This window comes from Cupressus sempervirens, chromosome 5 (genome assembly GCF_028749045.1).
Source record: "Cupressus sempervirens isolate cs-2001-9-10 chromosome 5, ASM2874904v1, whole genome shotgun sequence".
NCBI classification, from domain to species: Eukaryota; Viridiplantae; Streptophyta; class Pinopsida; order Cupressales; family Cupressaceae; genus Cupressus; species Cupressus sempervirens.
Genome location: NC_143122.1, coordinates 197,286,802 through 197,310,889, shown reverse-complemented (window position 1 = coordinate 197,310,889; position 24,088 = coordinate 197,286,802). Strand labels below are relative to the sequence as shown.

General features: G+C 37.4%; 1 protein-coding gene across 3 annotated transcripts in view; it reads left to right on the top strand.

Annotated features, from left to right (window-relative positions):
• LOC149555063 (uncharacterized) overlaps positions 1-23,770 on the top strand; it is a 40,749-nt gene extending 16,979 nt beyond the window's left edge. For all 3 annotated transcript variants that reach the window (XM_089829096.1, XM_089829098.1, XM_089829097.1), the window contains exons 2-8: positions 16,903-17,067; positions 17,172-17,285; positions 17,385-17,538; positions 17,772-17,896; positions 19,876-19,989; positions 20,148-20,220; positions 23,377-23,770. In XM_089829096.1, the coding sequence (XP_089685222.1) occupies positions 17,002-17,067; positions 17,172-17,285; positions 17,385-17,538; positions 17,772-17,896; positions 19,876-19,989; positions 20,148-20,220; positions 23,377-23,414 (684 nt within the window). In that variant the 5' untranslated portion in view covers positions 16,903-17,001 and the 3' untranslated portion in view covers positions 23,415-23,770. The remainder of the gene's footprint in view (positions 1-16,902; positions 17,068-17,171; positions 17,286-17,384; positions 17,539-17,771; positions 17,897-19,875; positions 19,990-20,147; positions 20,221-23,376) is intronic.
• The last annotated feature ends 318 nt before the right edge of the window (positions 23,771-24,088 follow it).

The window sequence follows — 24,088 nt, the reverse complement described above, 5'->3', positions numbered from 1 at the left end:
CAGTTTCATTTCATGCCGGCGCAATTTCGCAACAGTTATGGATAATTGCGTGGTCTAAGGTGTGAAGACGCGATTCAATGCATCGCATGATTGCGGCTATTTCCTAACGGTTACACTTTGTAGTGCGATTGAGCGATCGAAAGTTATGATGATTGTCACGACTTCGCAAGGAAATTCACGCAGTTACATTTTATCTGCGACTGGGCGACATGGTTAACTTGATGGTCTAATGCATAATGTTCGCAGCATTGCAGGAGTTTAATGGTTACTTGAGGTTAATGTTGTGACATAGCAATGGCTTGGTTTGCGGCTTCGCAAGGTTTACATTGAGTTAAGGATTTTAAAGTTGAGATGGTGCTATCGGGTTAAAGTGTCTCTTCAGTTGTAGGATCACGCTGGGTTAATGCTAACCTTGGGTTTGGGTCGCGAAATGGCAAAATGCACTGGATCGCAGGTTCGTTGGTGTTAAAGGCTAATCTTGGGTTAAGGTTGTGGAGTTGCAACTAGGTGCCATGTGGATGATATGATGATGTGGCAGTGCAGTGTCAGAATGATGTGGCGTACGGGCAACTCTTGATTGGTTGTAAGTTCAGACAAGGGTCACAAGTTTGTAGTTTTACTTGGCTCGTAGATTAGATGAAGGATTAACAGAGGTCGCTACGTTGGTATATAAATTTGCTCAATCGTTATCCGTAACAACATAGTTTTTCGGTTGTTCGACCGCAACCTGGCATAAATGTTTAATATACTTGATTGCATGGTCGCGTAGCTAGTGAATAGCAATGAAGGATGGACTGCGAAGCGGCAGAAATAAGTAAAATGTTGTAGTCAACTGGGTTTGACCCTCAGGGTGGCAGATGAAATATTAATATAAAATGCAGAAACAAAGCATGGCACAAGGTCGGCACCGAATAGATAAATGGGTTGGTGTCTCGAGCAGAACATTCATGATCAAGATTAGATTTCCAGTTGAGTAAAGCTATGGTGAAGATCAAATAAAATCAGATCCTTTAAAACGACTACCAAGAGAAGTAAATATTTTTGGAGGCAGTTGCAAATATTAAGGCTATGCTGGCGGAGGCAGTTGAAGAATGTCATGATTAAAGGTAGTAGAGGACGAACCGATTAATGTTGAGGATTCCTGCAATAAGTGTCTATTGCCAACTTTGCAACTACTTCCCCGAGTTTTGATTGAATGTAGAGAATGTTTGTAATGTAACAATATAGAAATATCTTTGTAGTTTTGTTTCCAGTCAGATTATGACATGTGTCCTCTCATTTGTAGCTCGTTGCAATCCTTCTCTATATAAGGATTTCTAGGATGAGGAGGAAAAGGGGTTCCAGCTTTGGAGAAATTTTCTCATGGTTGTGATACCATATTTTCAATTGTCTCTGTATATGAACAGTTGTAACAAAGTTTTATGTATAGTCCTAGTATATTGAGTTGTTTCTCAGTTATTTACGTGCATCTTAAGTGTATTGTTTCAAAGAGATGAATACAATAAACAACTAATTTCTTAGTTTCATTTTGATTCTCATCTCTTTCCTTTGTTATCTGCAATCTTTTGTGGTTTAGAAACAAGGAGAGTAAACCTGTTTGCAGCCCCTTAAAGTTGTATGTCTTGTTAGGTTTTGGTATTGGAACAAAGAGCCGAGTAAATGCTTGCTTACCTTGACAGGGTTGCAGGTTTCATCAGAAGCATGTTGCATAAGCATGAGAGTTTTCATGAACATTGATATCTGATTCACAAGGTGATGGGATAGATTCGGGGTCCTAATACATGATATGTGTCAATGATTTCCAGGGATTTTTGTTTGTAAGTTGTGGAATTGCCCAATGGATAAGGGATTGGTCAGCTTAGAGATTACATGTTCTTGCTGTTGCATATTCAGATTTTTGCTGATATCAATCTTTAATCGTATATCTTTTCTCTTTCAGTTTAAGAGTTGAAGAGAAGTTTCCCTCACTTAGTTTATCAGATTCATGTGCCTTATGTCCATGAATGTTTGCATAAACATAGAAGATTCCGGGGTTTTATCTGTTATATAGGTTCAGTTATATGCTTTAACACTGGTACCATATAAAGAATCTGAGGTCCACCTGCCTAGGTCTTGTAGAGCTTGAAGAAGAAGGAGAGTATAGCCTTATAGTTGGCCCTGGTGTCTGAATAGGTACATTGACCATGGGAATTAGCTTCCCCTAGGTGTATGTGTTCTTATCATTGGGTTATTTAAAAACTGTTAATTCAAAGCCAACACACCTTGCTGTGATAGATAAGTCTTTGCAATACCTTATACTGCTTGTAGCCTTCACTAATTCGCACTCTTCTGCTTCTTCTTCACATTTTCATTCTATTGGATATGATATAATATTTTACATATATATCAATTCACTTAATTACCTTTTGGAGTCGGCTTTAATACCAAATTCATCATAATTCCCAAAGTCGGTCCACTGTTGTAACTCGGGTTTTAAAGACAACTTGGTGATGTTCTGACACTCGGCAAACACTGTCAACACTCAACAAACTCTGACACTTTGAAGCTCGGTCCATATTGATCACTTCAAGTAGTAGGAACTCGGTCAACATTGTATGACTTGGTGAATACTAAGAAACTCGGTAAATACTAAATCACTTGGTTGACATTGCATGGCTCGGTCAATACCGAATTCACTTGGTTAACACTGCGAGCTCGGTAGACACTGATATGCTTGGTTAACACTATAGAGCTCGGTTAACTCTAAGATCTTCATCACTTCTATTGGAAAGCTCGGTAGCCATTGCTACGCTTGGGTAACACTGTACATTTCTTCTGAAGCTCGGTAGACATTGTAGAACTCGACAAGCATTGTATTCTGTCTCAAATGCTCGGTAGATACTATGAAGCTCGGCATGAACTATAATCTGTCTGTCTGGCTCGGTAGCAATTGAAACACTAGGTTAACACCGCTAGAAGAATGGTAAGCTCGATAGCAACTATAAAGCTCGGTAGCAATGAAACCAACTGAGTAAGTGTTAAGTTTTTAGTAAACAAATGATTTGACCATAAGGTCAACAATCTCCCCCTTTGGCATTAGTGACAAAAACACTTACCATACAAAAATTTGAATTCTCAAAATTATAAGTCAAAACTTCCTTTATCAACAATTTGGGTCTTCAACTCAGTTTTGACTACTGTCTACTGCTGAAGCTCAGTAACCTCTTATGCTGTTTTTGTTGATTTTCCAAAATTGTTTTTCTAAACATATTTTCTGTTTTCTGTACATGTGTTTCCTTTTAAAGTACTACTCCCTATACATATATCTCTACCCTCTACATATATCTCGAGTATAATATTCTTCTCTTTTTTTTCAATAATCTTAACTTCTCCCCCTTTTTAACATAAATGCCAAAGGTTCAAAAAATATTTACAAGTTAATACCAAAATGGGACAAGAAATCACTGCGTACCTTCAAAATGATTTCCATGGTCGTGTTCCAATTCTCTTGTAATACTTTGGATGCATGCAATGCTATCTACACTTCTGCTGAAAGTTCCATCATGTGGTCTGCTATGGAGAGGTTATCGTCATGGACCAATGCCTTTGCATGAGCAATATGCTTTGTAGTGCATACATGTTGGGAAGGATCATGCTTTGAATATTTGCAAGTGTGGCCCTAATCCTAGCTTCTTCCGTCAATAATTTTGCCTGAAGATCTGTCAAGTACCTGATCTTCACAAAATGTGCAGAGCTGCAACTAGGATCAAGTGACAATTGCTGTGCACTTGCCGTCATTTCCTCATCTATCTTGGATAGTTTATCCTTTATGTCCTTAGTAAAATAGATGTATCACTTGACAAATAAAGAAACAACATTATTTACATAAGTTTCAAGTGTAGCAAGACTAATAGACAATTCTACTTGGTCAATAGCTAACTTCTGTTCTACGTGCTCCAAAACTTTATTTTCAAACTTTCTTTCTGCCCTCTGCAGAAGTTTTTCTTGCCCATTCAGCTCCTCATTGTACTTGTGAACAACTTCCATAAGTTGATCCAAAATAGGTTGTTGCTCATCAACCTCAATGCTTAGAGCATCAACAAATATGCTCTTGATGTCTTCAAGTACCTGGTTTTTCTTTTTCTTTTCCCCTCTAAGCTTTTGTTGCCTTGCTCTTTTCTTGTAGAGCTCAGCAAGGGTATCCATCTGATCAGGAGTCAGATTGGAAAGATCCCAATTTGGTATTACAATGTCCTCCTCTAGATCAATTTCTTCCTTAGAGGCTTCAACCTCTTGACCTTTTTCCTTATGAATAATAGAGGAAACAATTTCTTTTCCTTTATTCAAAACTTCAGTGCTCGGTTGAGACCGAGTCTCAACTGTCATTGCACTAGTTGTAGACACACTCAATATTGAAACAATAGTTGAAAACGTAGAAACAACAAAAAATGTAGGAACAATAGAAACAACACTAACAACAGGAATAACTTGCTGTTGCTCGGTCGAGCCTGATGTTGGAATGATTTGAGCCTGCTGCTTGGTAGATGAAGTGACAGCAACTTCACTCATCTTTTCACTTGGTAATGGTGTTCCAGAGATTGGTTGTGTGCTTGGTAATGCAGTCTTCACCTCAGCCAACTCGGTAGAAGCCTTCTAAGATCTAGATTGCACTAAGGCTTTGCTCGGAGAATGAGGAAATGAGGCCATAACCTCTGCTGCTATCTTCTCTACATCAGATTCTTGTGTACTTTGAATCTTAGGAAGATTTCCTCCAGTAGCTTCTTGATCTTCCTCATCAACATCATCTTTTACATTGTCAACTTCCTCATCATCAATGTCCTCATTATCTTTTTCAACATCTTCTTGATCATCCTTGACATCTATCTACACAACATGTTCACTGGCTTTGTGTAGCATATAAATGTTCTTCCATGCAATAGTATCTGATTTTACAACTAATTTAATGTCCTTTGCAAGGATCAGTAATGCATTGAATTTTGTTGTGAGCTTCTGCTCATTTTTCTTCAATGATTCCTTCACCTCCTTGTCTGATAGATTAGGCATTAGTTGCCTCAAGGTTTGCTCTCTAATGTCCTTTGCCACATTGAGTGCATGCTCACATATTGGTGTTACTGCCTTCAAGATTTGATCAGTAACTTGTTTGACCAGTTCCTCAGGGGAGTACTTCTATTTTGCCATCTTTGCCACTAGGGCATCTTCTATTTGTTTCTTCTCTGCTGCACTCCTAGTATCATATTTAAGAGATTTGAAAGATCCCATGCCACCTCCTAGTCTTTTCAATTTCTCTTCAAAGGTAGGGGCAGTCTTCTGAAGTATGATTTGTTCAGCTTCATCTTCATCTCCATCGCCCAATTTTAGCTTCTTTCTTGACGAAGTTCTTTTGCTGAACACAACAGGGAAAGACTTTGCAGGTTTTATTATCATAACCTTCCCTTTCTTCTTGGGAGGCTTCTCTTCTTGAGGTTCTGCTTCCTCTACATTCTCCTCTTCTTCTTCATCTTCCTCTATGTCATCTCCTTTACCCTCAGTCAGCATGAGAGGAGAGCTTGATGCTTTGGTATTCTTCATCATTTTTTCTATCCTCTTTCTTTCACTGTTTATTGCATGGGGTAGCTTGATTTCAAGTTCAATCTTGGCCTTTGCTTCCTCATAGGTTCCAAAGTACGGAGCCTTGGGATCTATTGGCTCATTTAGTAGAGCCTTAGTGATGTCCTTGGTGTCATCTATGTTAACTTTATATTCCAGAGGTTTAACCCATGCCACTCTAGGCCTGACTGCCTGGATGTAGGCCTTGTCACAATCAACCAAAAAACAAATATCCAGCTCATAATCTTCTACCAATTTCTTTGGTATCCTATATCTGCTTTGCATTTTCTCCTTGAAGGTCTCAAAATAAATATCCATAATACTGTCAAAGTTTTCTCCCATCTCTGCAATAAATTCATTTATTTGATATAGCATTGGTGTATCCTTCTTCCACACTACAGTTCCTTTTGAAGGAAAAAAATTTTGAACATAGAAGAATAAACATGTCAACAAAGAACCAAACTTACATGGGTTCTTCGAGACTCGGATGTTGTCCATGTTCTTGCTCAATTGTGTTGTGAGGTTCTCACACCATCGCCCCAAAACTTTGGGGACCCCCTTTTTAAAAAATTGCCTTGGCAAATTTTTGGATTGTCCAACAATTTTGATTTGATTTTTTGAGATTTTTTAAGCCATGGACACCATCAGGCTAGTGGGGAGAGGGTTAGACTTATTTTTCATCCGCTTTCAACTTGATTTTCCAGAAGGACCAATTTCATCCTTAGGCCGGACAAAATTTTCAAAAACAACATTTGGTAGGATAAAATTGTAAAATTTGTACTTAAACGATTTCTTTTGAAAATTTGGATATAATTGTGTAAATTTAGATAATTTTCAAAAATGAAAGTTTGTTAGATTTGAGCTTTTTTGGAAAATCTTGAATTTTTTTTTTGGTGAAAAAATTAATTTTTTTTATGATGAAAGCAAATTGCAAAATCGATTTTAGACTTTAGAGGAATAATTTTGTTTGTGTTAAAAATTTAAACAAAGTCTATTTGAATTGAAAAATTGCAAAAATTGGCTTTAATGGATTAAAATTGCCTTGAAAACTTTTGCCATTTAATGAAATTGGTAATTTAATATTGAAAAATGGCTTTTGGTTAGCCAAAATCCGATTTTTATGACATTAATTACTAGATCTTCATTAAATGGAAGTATTTAACATCTCCAAGGCATTATTTAATTTCTTTTTGCAACTTTGGTCTAATTGGCAATTTAAAAAGAAGTAAATTTCATCATGGCCAAGTTAATTTCGTGCTAAGCATTTAATTGGGGGCCATAATTGTGCATTAATTATTATTATTCTTGCTTCCAGGGTCCCAGTCAGCCAGCTAGGAGGGAGTGGCAAGTTGGGTATAATAGGAAACTCGTTTCCTCTTTTCTCCTCACTTCTCATTTTTTTTCCTCTCCATGGTGTGAGCGATTTTGCAAGAGCAGATTTTCTTCTTGTTTTGGCAATTTTGCAAGGCAGATTTTCACCTCCCTTTGGCGATTTTCCTCTTGGGGCAGAATTTTCATTGTTAGAAGATTTTGAGAGAGCAGACTTCTCCTCCATTGTTAGGCAATTTATGATGGAGCCCTGATTTTCTCCATTTGGGACTGTATTTTTTTTTTTACATCAGATCTGGGTGGCTTTAATTTGGGGGAGAAATACATGATCAAAGCTCTGAATTTTTGTGGACAAATGGTGGACAGTTTCAAGTCTTCAAATTTCTGATTTGCAAGAGGGTTTGAAATTCTCAGGGTCTGATCCTAAGTTCCAAAAGAGTCAAGATTCGGCTATTGGTAGAGGTGACTTTTAATCATTTAGAGTTGAAAGGGGTCTTTAAGCTTGGCTGACTTCTTTCGTTCTAGTCTAAGGATTGCCTCCCTTGGTTCTGCTAGTCTAATTGTCCACCACTTTACCATCCCGTAATAGGGCAACGAGATGGAGGATGTTAGTACAAGCAAGAATCCCAAGGGGACAAATACTAAGAAAGACAAAGAGGATATGATGCCCAAAACACTTTTCTTCTCGAAAATGAAGCGAATAACTGACACCAATATCGGTACAGTAGACATGATATGGGTAAAGGACAGACTAAAGGAAGGACAATCCCCCTTGGCAAAAAAGAGATATAGAAGGTGGTTGCACAACACAGCCCAAGTGTCAACACTTCCATTTCAACCGTGATGAGTGATGTCAGGATGACGCTTGATTTCAAAGACATTAGAGAAGAAGATATCAATGAGCCAAGACTTGGATCGAGATTGGATGAGCTAGGAAAGGTTGCCATCAAGAAGAAACATTTGAACACCCTTTCCTCCCTAAATGTTTTTATTGGATTCGCAAAGGAATATGAAAAAGATCATGAGAAGACATTACAAGTAGTAAGCAGTATGGTGAAATCAACTGAACTCAAGATGAAGCACACACCTTGTCCTCCTATCGAGGAATTCAACGAAAGGCTAGCTAGTTTCATCGCCTTAGCTAAAAGAACAAAAGAAAAGGGAAGAGTTATATTAGAAGATCATTTAATGTAAGCCCAAGTGGCAATTTCTTTTTCTTCTAGAATAGGACAAGTGTCTATTTTTGATTGGCTGTCATTTGGTGCCTTCTCATTGGTTGCCACTTTTCCACTTTTTTCATTGGTTCATTGATGAGGTGGCGTCTTCTCATTGGCCGATGTGGTGGCAACCCTAATTAGGGTTTCTAGAATTCAATCTGGATCGTCAGTTTTTCCTTTGATCTCTACTGTTCGTTGTAATTTTGGCATCTATAAAAGGCCATTTGCTCTCATTTGTAAGGGTCAGAGAAAATTGTTGCATAAGATAATGCCAAAATCGCTTTCTTTCTCATTGTTGTGACTTGCATGGTGATTAAGGGCCTTTGGTATTATTGCATGGTTTCTACTTCTAAATAGTCAGAGTAAATTTCTTTTCAAGTTGTTGAAGCAAATTTCATTTCAAGTTGCTAAGTAAGAGTAAAGTAGATGGATAGTTGCATGGTAGCATTAGTATGTGTTTGATAGGGATCACTACTAGACCACTAGCATTCTAGCGGCTTGTTGGGAAGCCTTGCGTGGCAAACTAGTTTATTTTTTCTTTTGAATCATTGCACTTGTGGAAGTGAGGCCATTGGATAACTTTCTTTAGGTTTGATCCTAGTCCATTTGCTAGTCTTCCATCCATAGGAGTAGGAGTAAGATAGCAAGTAATTTAGGACTTAGAATTTAGGAGAAGAAAGTTAGAAAAACACTGGTCGTAAGAACCGTTCACCCTCCACCACCATCACTTTCCATCAGCACCATCTAGCATCCATATCGAACCACCATCTCCATCATCCCACCAAAACTCAAGTCATCCTCGAATGAATAGCGTAAGGCTACCTACGTGATTACCAACAAATCACATCGATAAAACTGAGCGAGTATCGACAAGTGTAAGAAACATTGGAGTTATTCTCATATCCCATGAGCAATAACTTTTCAAGAGAGGAATTGTATCTTTGATACTCCGTATCGGATATCCAATTACTAATATGTTATGTAGTGGTACAAAAACTCGCATCAACAAATTGGCTCAGCTGTCGCTCGGCAAGGTCAAAGGATAAATTGTTACTTACCACCTTGTAGGCCAAGTCGATTGCTTCACATGAGATGTTCAACCGGCTTGAGTTGTAGATTTTGTATGCGATCACATGGATGCCAAACTTCAATTCCATGTCAGTCACTCTACTCAGTTTCATTCATCTGCTATCCCACTCGGCAAGAGTCTTCTTTGCCAATTCAACCTGACCTAGGGTTTTCATGGTCTTTGCTTTGTTCAGCATGGGCAATCTAGTGATCCTGTGTATCATCTTCTTTGTTATTACAATAGGGTGATCTAACCATAACTGCATGTCATGGACACGACTCAAGATGAATCCGATCCACTTCCCTTGGAAGTCCCTCGGCATATGTAAAATATGCATCAAACCCTTCGTCTCCAAATGTTTATGCTCGGGTTTTAGAACACCATCAATACATAGCTCATTGTATGCTTCATTCATTTCTAGGGTTCTTAGTTCTTAAATTGAGCAGTGATAGAATGAACGAATGTCATGAACAAGGAGTATCTTTGGTGGAATCTGAGATTGCGCTTCAAAATGGTCAAGTGCCTTTGCAATTGCTGGACTTAATTTGAATGCAGGAGACTTGCAATCAACTCCACGAGCCAACATTTCTGAACCTTTCTTAATTTTGCTGTTGAAGATGCCATTGCTCAGTAGGGTTTCTAACACGGGAGAAATCTTCAACAACTACTTAAATCGCTTGAGGGCTCTGAAATTGCTCTTTGTTCTATGCACTGGAAATTCGCGATGAAACAATATATTCAATTTTCTCCTTTTAACGAATTTTAGTCTTTACAATCGCCATTAATACTTTGTCAAATGTTCGCTCAGTGACATGTCCTCCACTCGGTTAGGTCTTTAATGCTCGGAAGACACCTTTAACTCGGTAAAGTTACCACCACTTGGTTTGAACTTGGTACTTTGTAGTCTCCAACTCGATAGATTCAGAACTTCGTAAAGATAGACCTTGCTCGGTAAGGTCTTGCGACCTGACCTTGCTCGGTAAGGTTTTCAACTGTCATCATGGCTCAGTGATTCTCATGCATCTTAAATGCTGATGTGAATCGTTTACTTGCTAATTGGAATTGATGTGAGATGTCATCTTTTGAATCTTAGTTCCAGTAATCTCCATGGATGTCTAAGTTGAGATGATTGTCACCCAACTCATTGACTTGGGTGTCAACAATTTCAGGACTTTGGCTTGCATTCTTTGGAGGTTTCTGCACCCATTGTTGCCTCGTTAGTCTTCTAATATTGTCAGCCTTTGCTTTCTTTTTATCTTCAACTCTTCCTCTGTTCATACAGTTCTTGGCAAGATGTCCAAGCTTTTTACAAACAAAACACCTCTTTGTAGTGTCCCTTTTCCTTGTATGATGTTTCACAATTTTCTCTAATGTGTCCAAACTCACCATAGTAGTGACATCTGCACCATGTGTTGTAATCCCAACCAAATATTGCTTTCACAATTTGCTCTGTTGGGTTCCACTTCTTCAATTTGTCCTGGTTTGTTGTTATTGTAGCACTTTCTACTGAACTTTGATTTACCATTGCTCCAACACTTATTTGATGTATGACTTATCTTACCACAATGATTGCAAGTAGGTCTTTTATTCTTTTGTGCTGCTTGCTGAGATGATTCACCTTCTTCTGTGTATCCTAATCCAACTTTACCTTTGTGTTTGTACTGATTTTGCTTATTTAAATGATTCATGCTTTCTTGAGATTTCATCATCCTCTCATTGGTTTGCTTTTCTATGCTGAGATCATTTTGCAGTGTTTCATTTTCTAATCTTAGGTTCATAAGCTCTTTATTTGCACCACTGAGTTGATCAATAAAATATGCTCACTGAAGGGACAGTTGATGGATTTCATTGTCTTTTTCTTCTATCTTTTTAGTAAGCAATCCCTTCTCTTTTTTGACTTTGTCCATTTGTTTCAAGTTTTCACACGTCCTGACTGATCGGATTTCTAACTCTCTTTTCAGCTTTCTGACTTCTTCTTGAAGATTGAGATTTTTCTCAAGTAGATCTTTGATTGCTGCATCAGCTTCATCTGAACCTTTCTCTTGGCATGAGCCTTCAGTTCTTTCATCAATGTAGAGATTGTCATTCAATTGTACTGCTAGTTACTTTCTTCTTTGCAAGGATTGAGAGAGATGCTCCTTTGCCTTTTTGAGATTTCCATTGGCCAATTCTAGATCCAACTTCTCATTCTCAATAGCCTTTTCTAGTTTGTATACCTCCATTGCCTTTGATCTTTTCTCAAGTTGTTAAACTTCTGATTTGAGAGCCAAGGGCTCTGATATCAATTGTTGGAAATGTAGAGTAGGCTAGGTTACTGAGAGGGGAGGGGTGAATGAGGAACCAATAAAATTTTAAACTTACTTCACCAGTTAATTTTTCATATATTATTCTAAACTAGTTGCATAGATGAAAGAATGAACACATGATATGGTGACTCAAAAATCTTCCAAATAGAAAGTAAAACTTGGGTGGGGATAATACTCACAAGCTTTAGTACTTTAGTATAAAGTTGGCTTGTTAAGGCTTACAATTGGTCACTTCTAATGATTTGCCCTGTTAGGAGCAATAAGGACTATTAATCCACCTTGTGAAAGGATTTTACAAACATACAATGAAGTATGCACTTTGTTAGGAGATTTAGCATAAGACTATTAAGTCCACCTTGTTAGAGGATTTGATTGATGCACCTGCCAGGATGAACTAGTGGCTGATCTCTGATTTGCAACTTTGATTTGTTGAATAAGATTGCTTGAATTACAACGATCACCTTGCTGTGATAGATAAGCCTTTGCTATACCTTGTACTGCTTGTAGCCTTCACTAATTTGCACTCATCTGCTTCTTACTTCTTCACATTTTCATTCTATTGGATATGATATAATACTTTATATATATATATCAATCTACTTAATTACCTTCTGGAGTCGGCTTTAATACCAAATCCGTCATAATTCACATTCACAAGGTCAGCCCATTGTTGTAACTCGGGTTTTGAAGACAACTTGGTGATGTTCTGACACTCGACAAACACTGTCAATACTCGACAAACTCTGGCACTGGGTTGATGTTGAAGCTCTGTCCATACTGATCACTTCAAGTAGCAAGAACTTGGTCAACACTGTGTGACTCGGTGAACACTAAGAAACTCGACAGATACTGAATCACTCGATTGACATTGCATGGCTTGGTTAACACTGAATTCACTTGGGTAACACTGTGAGCTCGGTAGACACTAATATGCATGGTTAGCACTACAAAGCTCGATTAACACTAAGATCTTCATCACTTCTACTGGAAAGCTTGGCAGCCATTGCTATGCTTGGGTAACACTATACATTGCCTTTGAAGCTCGATAGACATTGTAGAACTTGGCAAGCACTGTATTCTGTCTCAGATGCTCGGCATGAACTACAATCTATCTGTCTAGCTCAGTAGCAACTGAAACACTTGGTTAACATTGCTAGAAGAATGGTAAGCTTGGTAGCTACTGTAGAGCTTGGTAGCAATGAAACCAACTAAGTGTTAAGTCACTAATAAACAAATGATTTGACCATAAGGTCAACAGACAAGGGTGGTTGTTGATTTGGTCCATGACAATTCCACCACAAAATAGGATCCTCTTGTGCCATTGTTTTTATGTTGGCCTTTGCTCCAGCTGGATAACCCCTAAGAGTAGCAAATTTTTTCCACTCAGTCCAAACTTTCCTTGCTGTCTCAATTTCATACATCCTATCAATGCACTTGAAAAATCCTTCCTTCACTTGAAATTCAAATTTTAAAATCAGTAAATTAACAAATTAAATATTCATAAATGCAAGTGTACTAACTTCTAACTTTCAAGTGCAAGTATACCAAATTCGAAGTTTATAATAGATTACCTCATCATCATTCAGTGGTGTAGCTCTCCCAGGCCTAGGTATGTACCACTTCAGATTCAATGCATAAGCAGCCATATTTAAGGCAGTGTTGAGGCTGTCCCCATCTACACTGAATAATAGGCCAAATGTGCTTAGTGTAAAATGCTAAACTCGGGTCCCTCTCTCGCACACTTGCCCTCATGTAGCCAAGCATAACATCAATGCACTTGTACACCTCTCCTAGAGTAGCTGCATCTGCATCCCCATATTTGATGACCTGAAAAATTGGAGTGATGAAAGAGACAATGTATTTTGCATCATTCCAAAATACATTACTCTTTACTATCTCTTTCACCCTCAACCCTTGTTCTGTCTTGGACCCATCCCACCTATTCCACTCATTCGTCATAACCATGAGTTGCAATGGCTCCTGCAACCCAATCATTCTCTCCAATAGAATGAAGTAGGATACATATCAAGTCTCAACTGGTTTCAAGAACTCCTTCCTTGCGAAGCTCTTGAAAAGGGCATGTGATGTGTGGTAATTGCAAATAAACATCTACGCATCTCTAGAATCGCTCACTACTTCCTTAATCTAGGGAATCTTCCCCATGTCCTTTAGTGCATTGTTCATGGCATGCTGATAACATGGAATCCACCAAATATGTCTATTTGCTTTCTCAACAAGTCTCCCTACGACTCTACACACAAGTGCCACATTTGTCACTACTTGGACCACATTTTGTGGCCCAACCTCCTCAATAGCATCCCAAAGTATATGAAATTGAAAATCAACATCTTTTCGATGCACTAAACAATCAATAGCCTTGAAAAAAAATGGCCCCTTTGTGCATGATGATATTGATGAGTGGACGGTTCCTAATGTCCATCCACCTATCCATGATGATGATGCAACCATACTCCCTAAACGGGCCTCAAGTTCTCCTTCTCTAAAGCAATCTTGGCGAACTCCTAATCCAAGATTGTAGTCCAAAATTTGTACTCACCAGGTGGCACAAATGACAATCCTCCTCTCCTTGCCACCAGTTGCATCATCGCCTTATAATAAGGAGACCGTTTCGCATGAAGAGGTATGCCATTGGAAAAAGGAAATCTACCAATGCCCTCCTCTATCTCATCTCTTAGGCGAGCATTAAATAAATCAGCAATGGGGTTACTTTTAGATGACACCTTTCTTTTCCCCTTGTTGGATTGTGCTTCAGGAATAGCACTAGATGTAGAAGGACCTGAGGCTGCCCTTGCAAATGATAAAGCCATAGGTATTTGCTGTGGTCTATCTCTAGGACTAGAAGTAGAATAACGTGGCTGCCCCTGCTCATAAGCCTGTTGAAGACTCTAAACTTGTTGCCTACCACTCAAGGTGGTAGGTACCTCAATTCCCAAGTCATCTGGAACACCCCAAAGATTGATGAACTCAATTTTGTAATGCAAATTTTTTGATTTCGTTGAAAACTTGCATGGACCCACACCTTTTCCTATCTAAAAGAGGAAATGTGCATTCACTCTAGTGATGCTCTTGAACCATTCTGTCTTACAAATGTTATATTTCCACTTCCTTGTACCACCACCTATAGCTGTCCATGCAGTTATCCTTGTTGCAAATTGTTTGAGGGGAGATTTAGAGTCATAACTACCCCTAGCCCACTTTGCCAAAAGAGTGGAGGGGCAATTTATTGCTAGTGGACCGGGTGACCAATTATCTGTTGATTCTAAATCTGTTTCTTCATTCTCTTCATCATGTTCAACCTCAGGTTTATAATCTTCTTGGCTGCTATCACTATGAGAATCAGCCTCTAAATCCATCTCATTATCATTGTGATTTGACCCATTTGAGGCATGACCTTGGGAGCTCATTTTCACACCGCATTTCACAAAATGAAACAAATATAAAATAAATACACGCTTTCAGCCTATGCCCTTCTTCAAAATCACAATTTTTAAAAGTAAAATTCTAGCAACAAAAATTCGGAAATGAAACAAGAAACATCTACTAAAATTTAGAAATGAAATTCAACTAAGCACTAAAAGTTACAAACTAGAAACAAAAAACAATGATCTTGAGTTGAAAAATCAGAAAAATAAAATTAAAAAACCTTGAAAACCCTACCTTTTGCTTCACAAATTTCTTGATCAAGCTGAAAAATCTTGCTTCTCCTCTTCTTCTTGCTCCTCCTTACTCCTCTTTGCCTTCCACACACTCTCTTCACTCAATTAAGCACCCTTCTATGAGCTCTTCACTCTCCTTTTTGCTGCTGTTGCTAAAACTAGACAACCATGAAATGAATAGAAATCAGAAAACAAAGAGACTTAATGGGTTTTCAACCTCTAGATGGGCCCCACACACCCTAGGGTTACCAAACATTAAAAAATAATTTAACAAAACCTTTGAATTTTTTTTTTTTTTTTGCACTTTTTCATTGGGATGGCTGGCTGCTGCTGGGTCAAGAGACACATCCTCGTCCCCCACGTCCCTAGCAAGGATGTGAGGACTTCCCCCTTCTGGCGATGTTTGGGTGGCGGTGCTTGGGACACAGGAACGCCGTCCCCCCATCCTAGGTGCGTCCCTGTCTGAGGTGCAGCCCCCAAAAACAGCGGGGAGGCTTGCCTGTGTTACTATGGATGTTTCCCTATCTTCAAGGATGCTCTATCAAGATATTAGTTAAATCTTAAAGGAGAGTTTGTGGATAGTGTGACACTGCATAATTGTTTGGGAGTCCAGCTTACTGGTCCATCTCTTAATCTGAATTTTGAATCTGAGTACATTTGAAGGAGATGCGGCATTCTCATTTTGAATAGTCGGTGCATTCCTTTGTCACTGGTTTAAATTCGGGTTTGTTGCTTCACCGATTTTTTATTTTTCTCATAATTAGTTGGCTGGGGTAGGGTGTTCAATATTAATATGTACATATATTATTATGACTTTTGAATATATATATATATATATATGCGCCAATTGGGACAAAAAACTCAATCATTTATGCATAAGGTTCTGCCACCAAAAAATAAAATCCAGATCATTATTGCATTGATTATTTTGAACATTAGAGCTTTTCTTTGGAGAATTCAAGCAGCAACATGAAGGTTGAATGCCAAGGTCACTGTCTTCAGCCATCAAAAGCTGGGACTCTGCCCCAGAGCCCCATGAGGGGTACTGCCTCTGAGGGCTATGAATCCCAGACCCTAGTCCGGTCTTAAACAGAAAAAAGTAAAAGTTGTTTTGGAACCATGTCTAGCACAAATGAAATTTGAATTATTAATGCAGATATGTAATTTATAATCACATTGGCTTATTGTGAAATGAATTTGCGCTTTATGTACAAATTAATGGCAGAGGGATCTATTATAGAAGCTAGCAAGCTGATTAATGGCAGCCCCTACAATTCTAAGGTAGTCGGTATATAGTTGTATTGTTCTGGATATAGTTGTTCGACAGTTTAGAATAACTTGCCCCCCATCCATATTGAAGTTTTCCACTGCTGGCTAGCACATGACTTTTTGTAAGATTATCGTTATCAAAAACTTACGAGGCTAAAAAAAAAAAGAACAGAGGGATAATTGGCATTACATTAACAATTGGATAAAAAATTGCATAAGCTTCAGGGTACAAAAGGAGCATTACCTTGGACCTTCAAAAAATCTGTGTTTTGGGATGTTTAAATTTTTTTCTTGCATATTTATGTATTTTTGAATGTTAAAGAGTGTGTGAAGATATTGCAAAGTCCAATTTTTTGAAATTTTTGGGTCGCTAAGTTTTTGCCAAGTCCAAGTTTTTCAATTATAATCATAATTGCAATTAACCTGCATTTGGTGCTTTGTGCATACAGGAATATTGTTTTCTAATTCTTGTAAAATTGATATCCATCCAACAATCAAGATCAAGGTAATCTGTACTATATTGAGCAAAACTTGTACATAAATTAGTCATGGAGATGGAGTGCAAGGACGAACCAATGCCATTGGGAAAACTGTTCAAGCAGGGTGCAGAGGGTGTGAGTGCTATTCCTTAGTTATGTAATTATTTCCTTAATCTTGTTTCAACCTTGCTCTTTTATATTCTCTCTTTTTCTTAGGTAAATTGGGTTCTTGCATGCAGAGAATATTTGAGAGTATATTTATGGGAAGAAGGGCCATTGTTAAGGAGCGTTTTTCAAAGAAGTATAGGCATCCTATTTTGGATTCAAAGTTGACCATAAAACGTCTTTATGGGGTCAGGATATACAAAGAATTACCAAATTTCAGTTTTCGTTGTTATGTTATATTGACAATCACGTAAGACAACTGAAATGATTTGAATTAAAATGTATAGGAAGCACGAAGTATGACCAAGGCTAGAAGGCTTGGAGTTGCAACTCCCACTCTTTTTGCTCTGGATTCGGAGTTGCATACGCTTACCTTTGAATACATAGATGGTCCATCTGTCAAAGAGGTGCTTCTGCAAGCAGGGTCAATTCCTGGTTATGGTACACATTTTTAGGAATTTGCACATCCAACATGATTGATTATTTCACTTTGATGATGTCACTTATACGCATTTCATAATTGCTTGCTTGATAATATCTTATGTACATTTTACACAATATCTGCTTCCTTGATTCTATTTGATATTCCTTTAGCCCCATATTTTAGTAATTTTCATGCCCTTTCCAAGCTGAAAGAAGAAACCATTGAGTAATAAGGTTAGTCTTGACATCAGGGGAACAAATAGAGGACATTGCTGTGCAGATAGGTAGAGCTGTTGGACAGTTACATGATGGAGGCTTGGTGCATGGCGATCTAACCACATCAAATATGATAATTCATGGTGATTCCAAACAGTTGGTATGATGCTGTTTTTAAAGATTCCTCATTGTATTTTGGCAGAGCTATTGCATAGAGAATGAAACACAAAAACAAGATTTTGCATCATGAATTGTGAGGAATGTAGTGATGTTTATGGAGTCTGATCCCACATGCAATTTATTACAATCTTGATACCCTCCACCTTTGCATGACTAGTTACGACCTATTTATTGTCTTTGCCTATGACCTTTAAGGCTTTAACCTCTCCAAGAGTCCACTTTTGTTCAAATCAACTTGCATGCATTTGAGAGTTTACAATAGACCAATGTCTTATTACTATTTTAGTTTAGTGTTCGATAGCTTATTGGAATACTTAATAGTATGTTAAGACCAGATATGCTATTAATTGAACAATCTACCCCTATCTAATGTGATTCTTATATGCAGATGAGTTCTATAGTTTTATGCGACTGCTGAGTATGGGCAGCATGCACTTTACAATTCACAAAGGACGAATGACTCATTAACTATTTTAGTTTAGTGTCTGATAGCCGATTCAAACATTCCCCGTTTAGTAAAAGTTAAGTTCAAACTACTGATTGTACAAGATCCCCTGAAATATTTCTTGAAGTTGAATTTTCTATCCTTTTCTACAGACTACAAGATGGTAAAACCTGATATGCTATAAATTGAACACTCTATCAATACCTAGTGGGATGCTTAAATGCAGACCCCTTAGGTCTATGATTCTTTGTCAATCCCAAGCATGGGAGTACGGATTTGATAATTCACAATAAACCAGAAACACATTACCTATTTTAGTGGTTCTAATAGCATATTTGAACATTTCCCATGTAGTAAAATTTAAATTTGAACTTATTCCCTAAAATATCTCTTGAAATTGAATTTCCTATCCTTATCTTATAGGATGGTTAGACCAGGCACTATAACTTAAACAGTATCTCTATCGAGTGAGATGCTCAATTGCAGACCCCAGAGCTCTAAGGTTCTTTTTCAGTCTTGAGTATGGGCATTCTTTGAAGGATTCCCATCGCTTCAATGTCTCTTTTGTTTCTAAATATCTATATGACTAACTGCTTAATGTTCTTCACCACCTCAGGTGTCACTGTAACATATACTCAAGTAGTTATTGCACAAAATGTTGTATTGTTTCATGCAATGCACGATGCTCTGTATTGATTATAAAGCAGTTAGTTTGACAACCAAATATATCTATTTACATCTATTTTCACTTTCATGTACATCAACTTTTAAAGAAATTGAAGACGATAAATTGGCCTTTCGCTTTTTATATTGTCTCCTGTTCATATATGAACATCAACATAATCAAATTTGAAATATATTCTTCTTAGAATATTGTCTAAACACTCTAAAAAATTTCCTGACATGCGTTATTGTCATCCTAACTTGTTTGCAGTAGACAGTCTTTTTTCACCAATATTCAACCCTTAGCTTCTGCAATACCATCGTGTGATTATTGTTTAGAAATAACTTCCTAAAATATATATAAATTCTTGAGTCCCCTGCACTAACTAAAAAAATTATGCATTTCTGGTTTATGATTCCTAGATCTATTCCAATTCGATGAGATAGCTAGTACTACTTCAGATGTAAATTAAGAGAGAAGTATATCCATGATAGCCATTATAAAGAGTACTGCAAGACCTCAGCAATATTATGTGAACAGGGATCACACCTGATTGGCATGTCTCCATTTGTATGTGAATCCATCGTTCTAAAATGTGCTTGATACTTCCACTGTTGAGACAAGGATGAAAGGAGGTTCTTGCTTGGGTAGCTCTATGAGTCCCATTATCCCATATAAAGATTTGTTTCTAGAGAGAAAGAGCCAATCAACTCAAATTAAATTAATGGGTAGCTGATTTTCAGAGACTTAGGAAAACATATTTGATGTTTTAGCATGATGATATTGTCGTTGATTCAGATGATGCTTAGTGGAAATTAATCATCAGTATTTTATCATGTTTCTGGAACAGATCTTGATTGATTTCGGTCTTAGTTTCAACTCTACATTGCCAGAAGATAAGGCTGTGGATTTATATGTACTTGAGAGAGCATTGTTGTCAATGCATTCTTCTAGCGGGAATGTTGTAAGTAGCATGAACATAAATACTTTTCAATGGGACATGCTTTCTCTCTGTTGTCAATGTATCTTATGTTTCTATGCTTGTATTGGCATAGCGGTTGATAGCTTGATCTAATATTTATTGAAAGATGCTAATTGATTTCATAATTTGTTGGTGTGCAGATGGAAAGAGTACTTGCTTCTTACAGAAAATCATCAAAGCAATGGTCTGCCACCCTTAACAAGCTAGCTCAAGGTAAACCTGAGATTCGTGGAAACCTATGGTGGTTATCAATAATTTAGGTGTAAATTTCCAAATTTGAAAAATAAATATTTTCTTCTTTTTTTTTTCTTTTTTTTTAGCAGTGTGCCAATTATTATATTTTTATCATGATTTAACCATATAGTTTGAGTCAAATTCATTTGGCTATATTTCATGGGTAATTTTTCACATGAATCCATCTCTCATGAGTATGAATGGTCCACTTAGTTTATGGGATACAAGTGTTGGACTTTTTGAAAGTCAACCATGTACTACTCTGGCTCGAGCATACATATTTATCTAACCTATTACAACTCTGACTCAAGTGTGCTTAAGTCACCCATCCCAATACTTCTCAAGATTAAGCCCATTTAGCATACCTCACCCCATTTGTAATAAATTGTGCCTCATGAGCCATTCATTATGGATTCCCCTTAGCTCACATTTGCGGAACTCCATGTTTAGGTGGTATTGAGACGACTGACCTCCTGGGAAGTCCTGATGCTTTTCTCCCAAGAGCATCACCTGAAGACCTCAGATTCACTATGAAGAGGGGGCTACTACTAGGGTTGCTAGGGGTGGGATGGATCCTGCTGCTGCTTTTTCCACCTAATTTTTGGTTGAAGGGAGGATGGTCAGGGTATGATAATGCCTGAAGTTGCAGTGAGGCTAGGACTTAAACAGGAAGAATGGTGATGCCCTACTATTCTATGGGGCCTAAGGCATGTTACGCATACAATATGCTCTAGGCGAAGGCCATAGAAATTATAGGCCTGTCCCGGCGCTGTTCTGGGTTAGCCCTTTTCCATGGTAGGGGTCGGGCATGAAGGATTCCGCTTAGAATTTTGGGGGGTGGGGTGAATTAGCAGTGAATAAACCTTCGTCCAGTATTCAATTTGTTGTTGCTTCAATTTGATTTGATCAAAACAGAACATTATAACAATCAAGAAACCAAACAACAATGCACAAGCATGTGGCATGGAACCCAATGCAGGAGAAAACTACAGTCCTAATCTAACCTCATGAATCTTAATCCGATTATAACTTTAAGTGCTCCAACCCTAAGGAGTCTCCAAACCCTTTAATTCCTTTTTACACCAACCTAAACCCCAACATAGACGACTGAAAGCATCAACTTTTGCAACAAATAAATTCAAACTGAGAGTTAACTCAGAACATTCAAATCTGATCTGTCTCTTTACACAATGATCAAACTATCTTTTTACACAATGATCAAACTAGGATTCTGATATAACAAAGCAATCCTGATCTCTGCAAACATTCTTTAGTCTGATTTCGAATTAGAAATGCCTCTATATCACTTTTGTAAAGTTAGACAATACTGAAAATGACTCCACCAAAAATCTGATATTTTATCCTGCAAATTGATCTGATCAAGCAGATCACATAACAATACTCTTCTGCGAAATCTTTTGTAAAAGACTTCAAACTGAAGAGCAATTTAAGCTGATAGAATTTGAAAATTGATAACAATATAGATTTATCTGTAGTATCTTGACTAAACTTTTGGACTAAAATGATTATCAGACTTCTGAAATTAATAACTGAGAGGGATCTGAGTTATTCGGGACCCAATGTTTGTATTCAGACTCTGCTGATTGCTCATACTTTGCAAAGTCTCAACACTCTGTAACAATATGACAATGCAGCTTCTTTACTTTCTGTTAGCACTTCCTCACTCACAGAATTTGCTTCCTTTCAACACATACAACATTCTTCCTTCAAGTATTCTTCTTATAAAACATTTCATACTTGGCACAAAACCGCTCTATATTTCAGGAAGAATTTTTCTTAATATTTTTGAAGCCAAACAAAGACATTTATAGGAATGAAAATTAGGATATTAGAACTGTAGGATAGTTCTCTTAACTTCTTGCCAGTTTTCCAACCTGGACACCATCATTAGCAAGTTGCATCAGATTCAAAATGAATTCTTAAGATTCTTGACCATGTTTAATAATCTAATCTTCTTTGCATTGAAATATATTGGTCAGAAGGAGAGTACGATAAACATCATATTTTCTAATTTGTCTCCTTCCATGCGTGGCCAGCTGTAACCAATTTTTGTTTATAAAATTAAATTAGAACTGATCTAAAAATCCCCTGATGTATAAATCAAATGAATGTTGTGGCAGAACTATGAACCACTTTTTACGTGGCATTTCCAGACATACAGTTTATGTATATATGAGAAAATGTAACTGCTCATCCATCAACATATAAATAATAACAAATGCACTGTCTCTGCTTGAAGCTTTTTGAAGGTTTAGAAGTAATATATTATATTATGCTTGAACAAATTAGTAACCCAACAAAAATTCAGGAATCTTTGTGTGCTGAGATTCTGAGAAATAGTGATCCAACTATAATTCTGTCGTACCGAGCCCATAGTATGCGTGGAAGGCATCGCATGTTGGTATTTCTGCTGAAGAACTCTACATATGGCTTTGTCTTCTTCACTACATTACAGATACCAGCACTGACACACAAATTTTAGAACCAGAATTTGGAGTTTCTAATCCTGTGATGTGAGTTATGAAAAACACTGAGATAAATATAAATAGTCTCTACTTTCAGAATCACTGTGTAACTTTCATGACTGGTGGCTTCAATATTGTATATCAACTATCCCTTCGGCATTCCCAGTCAAGAATAGAAAATACAGTCAGCTGTGTTCTGTCTGCACAAACTTTAAACCCTGGCTTACAGTGAGCAAACTTGTTAATTCAACTCCATGTATTTGGAATCATGTTCAAAGTATGTATGTAATCCAACATCACCTAAATGCAATGAGTGCTAACTTGTTAAGTGAGCTTGATCTTGGGAATTATGAGAGGTGGGTTCATGTGATATATAGGTCAAAAGAGTTTGACCTAAAAACCATGCAGTGGAATCCTGATACAGCATCATAATCCTTCTGCTATATATATTTAAATCTATGTGAAGATTACTGAGGTTGATTTTACCTCATTTAGTCCAATGTGTGCCGAACAGGCTTCTTAGAATAAAAACCATTTCACTGTTGTGGGCCATCTTTGTTTCCAGCTCTGTACTGAATAGGTTTTAGTATATAAAATTGACCCTTTTTTATTCCTGCACTCATGCAGATATTTGTGGTTTGTTTTGCAGTTCGTTTGCGTGGTAGGAAGCGAACAATGGTGGGCTGACAAATTCAAAACATTATAAATACTATTCTAACTGTAAATTTGTTAGTGTTAGGATTGTTTACTACTAATCTTCAAGTAGTGTCTAGTCTGATTCCAGGCTTCACATCTAATTTAAAAGAAGAAAAAACGCATTTGTTATAAATATCACAGCATTCAACATTTCTTACCAATAATGCTGCTGAGGTTTTCTATCAACAAAACCGATCATTCTCGAGCTCATAGTTGGGAAAAGTTTATTGTTAAGATTTTCTAAATGTTGTGTCTGGTGTATTTTGATATTGTTGTACATCTTTTGTATAGTGTAAACATTATTTCATCTCGAGGGATACCTAATGCTGCTTGAAAAATTAGATTCATTCTTGGTTTCCTGTAAACATAAAAGAGAATTTGCTTTAGAATTTTATGGGTTAAATGAGGATTGTCCTTCGATAATTACCCTCGTTGCCTTTAGTCCTGCTTCTCTCCCACTCTTCCTTTTCAATCTTCATTCCCTTCATATCTGGTCTAAATTATTCCTTCCACTCTGAATACATAGCAATTTCAAGAGTAAAAAAGTAAAACATATATCTTACCAAGGGGAACATAGTTTTTTTGTTTTGAAATTCATCTTTATATGTCTATACACGTTTTAGTTGGCTATTTAGCCATATTGGTAATGATAGCTTTAGTGAGAT